The sequence below is a fragment of the Neolamprologus brichardi genome, chromosome 14, assembly GCF_056152115.1.
Source record: "Neolamprologus brichardi isolate AB-2024 chromosome 14, ASM5615211v1, whole genome shotgun sequence".
NCBI lineage: Eukaryota > Metazoa > Chordata > Actinopteri > Cichliformes > Cichlidae > Neolamprologus > Neolamprologus brichardi.
Window position 1 is genome coordinate 40,001,575 of NC_142117.1, and position 6,468 is coordinate 40,008,042.

Sequence of the window (6,468 nt, forward strand, 5' to 3'; positions counted from 1 at the left end):
TCTCCAACATCCACTCCCCCTCATCACCCCCTACAAGAGGCCAGTCCACGGTGTGGGAGCCCAGCGCTTTAACGCACATCACTCCAGGGCACGCTCTGTCATAGAGCGTGCCTTTGGAATGATGAAGACAAGGTTCCGTGTCATCTTCCTGCAAGCGCTGGAGGTGCACCACACCTTCATGCCACATGTATGTCACGCTAATACGAGCATCATTGTTGTATGTCCAATCATAATGGCAACTGTAGTGCATACCCTGGCATGTACACTGTACTTACAAGATTAAACATCTGTCGCAGGTCATAACAGCATGTGCCGTGCTGCACAACATCTGCATCGGTGCTGGTGACATTGTGGCCCCAGATGAGGAACCCGAGGATGATGCCCAAGATGAGGGGGAGACTGGTGTGGAGGCAGTCAGTGGTGCACACTGGCGGGACCAGCTATCTGCTGAGGTGTCTGCCCTGGAGGAGGTACCCCCGGACCACGATTATTGTCAGCAGGCAAGTATCCCTTAGTGGTGCATCTTCAAAGTGCTGGGATTTCACGTGACAGATCTGTCTTAACATGCTTGTTTTCACCATGTCTTTTTCCCACCACCATGATTACAATCTAGTGACATGGCAGCTGTCGGTTCCACCAGCCCTGCAGACCCAAGTGGAGGATGTTGCGGTGGACAGTGGGAATGAGCATGCCTGAGCAACATCTGGGGACGCCTATGTGGGATGCTCCACTCAGTACCTGGCTATGAACCGGGGGTCTTACCTGTGGCACCTCCCTCATCTCTGTGGTCCTGGTCCAGCGGACCAAGCAGCACTGCCCAAGACTCCCAGCTCAGGCACATGTCAGGCCTGGTTGATGATGTGTGTGCATGCTGGGACACTCAGGTTTATCCTGGACTGCAGTGGGTAGTGCATTTCCCACAATCATGTTGTGTTATACGTTGCACTGCTTTCATTTCCACAATTTGGCACGTGCAATAGGTCAGGCCCCCCGAAATTGTGTCATGTAGTTTGTGACAGACATGCACTCACAGTTGGGATGTTCCCACTGTCTTTATTTACATAACTGAAATAATTTTGTGGTTGGAAAAAAAAAGAAAAAGGTTTGAACAACAACATAAATTAAGTTCAACTATGTACATTGCGTTGTATCAACAGAAATCTAATCACTGAAATAATCATGTTTGTACAAAACAAAGGTTGGGGTGTCAGCATAAATAAAGTTCAACTATGTACAGTGGCTGTCTCAGTCCTTTTTCTGCTGCACCAGCTTTTCGAGGACGCCTATCAGCCTGTCCATCCTCTCGGCTCTCCGTTCCTCCATTTGCCGTTGCTGGGCCATGTCCTCCTTTATTAGGGCAATTAGCTTATCCTCCCCGTCCCTCCTCCTTTTCGCCACCCGTGCCTCAGGCGGCTCCTCATCCTCCTGCCCCTCCTGGTGTGAGAGTGGGTTGCCCACTGCTGCACTGGGCCCTGGTGCGTCCTCCTGGATGGAGGAGATTAGGACAGGTGGCCTGGTGGAGGGCCTCTGTCCTAGCACCTCATCCATGGCATCAAACCAGGGCCATGTTGCGGCAGTGGGCTTCCCACTTGCACCCTCACCCGTCGCTGGATACTTGCACTCCTGAGGGGAGGATACATCACAGGTGGCAGTTAGCAACAACAGCAACAGTGCAGGTTTACATAGGTGACTTTTCAGTGTTCCGTGTGGAGTTACATCTGTCACTACCACTGTACATACCTTGTATTTCCTTTTCAGGTTCTCCCATTTACGTTTGGCCTGCACAGGGGAGATTTTCCCCGCCAGGTCCATCTTCTCCACGATCTCCCTGACAAACGAAATATGAGAGCACATGTATATCAGGTCATTCCGTTTATGGCATCCACAGCAGGATGTACTGGCTTAGGACCACAGGGCAGACGGTTCACTGTCCCTTGTGCCTCAATACTTGTAGACCTCATACTGTTGCTATACCTCCAACCCACTGCGGCAGAGTGTTTCGCACCTGTGAACAGGTGCTCATTGTCACGGCGGAGTCGTATAAGGTCTGCCGTCTGCTCCTTGGTCCCTGTAATGCAGCGTGACATTGGATTTCATTGCCCACCATCATGAACTTCTGTTTTGGCATGTGTGGAACATACACACTGCAATGTCAGGCAATACTGTTTACTGCGGGACAGGGACAGCACTGAGTGGGGCAGAACATTTGCTTTATCAGGCCCTAGGTTGGGTTCTCTGTCATATGTTTTGTTTTAATTCAATTCAATTCAGTTTTATTTGGATGGGGCAGACTCACAACAAAAGTCGCCTCAGGGCGCTTTGGAATATCCCCTTTGACATATTTGACATGGCAGGTGTGATAACTGTAACAAATATATGTATATGTTATATTCTATGCATTTGCATTTTATATTTAATGTGCTGCGTACACAGCTACATTCCTGCCTGGTATATGTTCACATTCCTGTTTGCGGCACAGGCAGGTTCATATTAGTACAGTTGATTGCACTGTGGTGATACGTCTATTCATACTGCCCTCGGTCTAGTACAGGATTTACAGCTTTGCGGGTCTGTGCATTTACGGTTATGTGGGTCGGGCAGGTGTCACATGATTCACCATGACATTTTCTATTAACCTCCCATTAACTTTTACATCTTGGCATTTGTTTCGCTCCTTCACACATATCTTACATTTGCGGGAGTTGCTGTCCTCCGCCGCCGTTTCAACCTCCTCCGCAGCTGCTGACATCATTACGCACTGGCCTGGCTGCCGCGCGCTATGCATTGTGGGATATATGGGACCACGAAGCGTGCACCAGACCACGCTTGATATTTGGGGAAATCGATGGTGCATTTGTAGTATGCATTTGGAGTACACTTCGAATTGGGACAGCCGTCGTCGCGTGGCGGTGACGTAATCGCACTTGAAATGCGTACTTCAAGCGTGCAGACCCTGAAATGGGACACAGCCCATGTCTTGCTTCACTCATGAGCAAACACTTCCTATCACACTTCTTCTAGTGACTAATTGGCTCAAGATAGCAAACTGTGCAAAACTGCGCCCCCTATGGGCCTGGAGAAATAACATACAAACAGTTCCAGTACAAATGTACTATTGCTGTGTGATTTGTTACTATTCTCACAGACAATGAAGACATGCTGCTCGGAAATGTTAGATACAGATAAAAATGGAGTGTGTGTGTGTGTGTGTGTGTGTGTGTGTGTGTGTGTGTGTGTGTGTGTGTGTGTATTGAGCCAAGATTGCAAAACTGCCTAACTGCCTTCGTCTTCCTCCCATTAGGGCCTACATGGATGACATGACCATCATTACAACAACAGAACCATGTACTAGGCCAAGGGCGTAGATTTGGCATGGACAGAGGGGGCATGGCCCCACCAATAATTTGATTTCTTCAAGTAAAGAAAAACAAACGCAATAGAAAGAAAAAAACAATCTGTCAACGTCTCGTTCAACCAGCGGTGAAGAAAGGTTTAAATTACGTTCTCTACCTCATGTGACAAATATGGCCAATGTGATTGGCTGTGCCTTTCAGGGAGCTCTGTTTAGTTTTAGCAGCAGCAAGCCTGCACTGTGAGGACCTGCAAGTAGGAGAGGAGGATGGCAGCAAAAAGGAAGAACCTGGATATAAGAAAGTGTTTTTCAAAGAAACCTGTAAGTCACTTAAAGCCAAGTTCACTCATAAAATGTGCCGGTCATAATAACATTACAGGCTATGCTAGGCTTTGGCCCACATCAGTCTAAAATTGTATGCAACCATGAATAACGTGTTTTGGAAACGAACTGCACAACAGGCAGCACTATTAGTTCTCTCAGTCTCAGAGCAGCATTTCTAATTTTGATTGAAACTGTCAGAGAAAACGGAGCCTCGAGCAAGCCAGGATAATAATACTAAAATGTTTAATTATTACTACATTACCTTTGACTAAAACTCTTGTTTGCGAGCAGCTTATTGATCTTGATAAAGACGTGCTGCTTACTTGTGTAAAAACAGTTAAATATAAAAAGTGTTTACTAATTTGTACCAACGTGAGAGAGAAATGGATCTGAAACCACTGAAACCAGAGTGTTTGCAGACACACAGATAATGAAGACATGCTGCTTGGAAATGCTATATATTTATATAGATACACACACACATATATATAGATATAAAAATATAAATTTGTTTTATTTTTATTTATTTTTTTAATTACCTCTTCATCTGCTTCAGACTGTTATCACACACAAACAATCAATGCAGGAGAAATAGCGCGTGCACGTGGTAGATGCCGTCATTTACACAGTGCTTCATGCAGGTGTGATAACGAGACTGTTTGACTGCTGCAGGAGAAGATTGTTGATTTATGTATCTGTGCATTTTCAGATTTTTGTGTTCCAGCTGTTGTATGTTTGTTTTTTCTTACAGGTGCAGCAGTTGGTGATTGTGCATTTCTATTTGGACTCTATTCTTTTATTACATCTTGCACTACGACCCCCATGCACCAATGCCGTGCACCGGGTGTGGTAGGCCTTTGTGTTGCTCAGTGAACGGAGTTGATTCAGCACAGTCCTCCAAGCTATGTGCAGTAAATGTACTATCGTCAAGTAAAAAGATTTTAAAAAATAACGCTAAAAAAATTCATAGTTTTTCATTAAAACATTTTAATTAATTAAAATAAAATATTTAAAAAAAACAAAATTTAAACTCTACCACCACCAAAAATAGAAAAATAAAAATAATAATAAATGATGATAACATGTATTTATTATGTTGCTCTTTGTTTGATTTCTCTTCTGTTTTTTTTCTCCATACAGGTGATCCAGGTGTTTGTTTTTCTTTTTGTTTCTTCCCCCCTTTCTCATCATCTCTTCTGCCCTCTGTTTTTCTTTCTCTCCCTCTCTTTCTTTCATTCTTTCCTTCTCCCTGTCCTATCCCCCAGTCATGTCTGTCCCGTCTGTAACAACCGATAATAAAATAAAATAAATACACAATTATAATAAAGGTCAATCAAATGGACCAACATGGCATCTTTCTTGGCCTTCAAACAACAATTCTGATGGCTAAAGATCCAAATGGGACAGGCAAAAAAATAAATGAATAAATAAATGATGATAACCATGTGCAGCTTCTCTCGTCTTCCATTTTTCCATGATATGTTTCACTCTACATCAGACACGTGTTAAAGTGTGTTGGCTGCATATTAAGTTCAAAATGCTGATGAGCTCTGATCCAGTTGACTGATATACTCTGCTCTACATCCTGCACTGAAATATGAGGATTGTGTGTTTATTAAAATTTAAAATCATCATGGAGTCATTGACAGAAGAGCATCAACGTTCAGCCTGTTAAATTAGATTTAGATATTTTTATTTCAGAAATGATTCCTAACAAAAATGGAGAATATAAAAACACAATCAAAGCAGTAACGTCCATATTATGAAGTGTTTGCTGTATCAGACAATCATGTTTATTCACAACAATGAAAACAATATAGTGCAGATGAACATGGTGCTGTAATGAATCTGCTCTTAAACACAATAACAAAATACATTTTCCAAGAGAGATGATAATGATTCACATCAGAGTGAAGAACGAATACATTTACAACTGGTTTCTAACATTTATTATAGATCGAACTGATCACTGATAGAAACAGAAGAATATTCAAAATGATACTCTGAGAGATACATGAATGAGATATGGATAAACATCAAATCACATAAAACAAAAAAGCACATAATCATTATAACTGAAATAAAATATGAGCAGAAATAAACAAGAATTAAGTCGAAAGATAGAAAAAGGCAAAATGTTTAAAATATATAATCATATAAGAGACTGAACCGTCCAGTCAGGTCACAGATTCATATCTACAATAATATTTTTGTTTGTTTTTGTTTTGATTTCTTCACTTCTATGTGTTATTATTATAATTATTATTATTATTATTATTATTATTATTATTATTGTTATTATTATTGTTATTATTATTATTATTATTGTTATTATTATTATTATTATTATTATTATAAGCATATTAAGTGTGTGTCTGAGCTGAAAGCTGCTCTCCTCTCCTGGTTTTCTGTCTCACACAGACCACAACAACACAAAGCATCACCTGCAGACTGCTGAGCAGTATCCACCTGACTCTGTAGAAGGTCGAGTAAACCCCAAAGGGCTCTCTGTAGATCAGAACAAATTTTTCTGCTGACACACAGTCACCTGACTTAAAACCTGCACACACATACTCTCCTGCATGTTTCAGTGAGACATTAGAGATTATCAGGCTGTCATCGGAACAAGTGATTCTATTGTCCCTGCAGAACTTATCATCGTACACAATGTTACCTTCTGTTTGGATCAACTTAATGAACATAGAGCCCAAAGTACTATTTTTCCAATCATCAGAGCATCTCATAGTGACTTCATCTCCCTCTGAGAAAACCTTTACTGCAGGTGGACCAAA

The 6,468-nt window shown here is 42.2% G+C and overlaps 1 protein-coding gene across 1 annotated transcript; it reads right to left on the minus strand.

The window, feature by feature from the left end:
• Nucleotides 1-1,245: 1,245 nt before the first annotated feature.
• Nucleotides 1,246-2,749, minus strand: LOC148099697 (uncharacterized). The gene is made up of 4 exons (XM_087851769.1): nt 2,692-2,749; nt 1,975-2,068; nt 1,741-1,828; nt 1,246-1,623 (listed from the first exon to the last, which is right to left on the minus strand). The coding sequence occupies exons 1-4, from the start codon at nt 2,747-2,749 to the stop codon at nt 1,246-1,248; spliced, it is 618 nt and encodes a 205-aa protein (XP_087707895.1).
• Between the last annotated feature and the right edge of the window lie 3,719 nt (nt 2,750-6,468).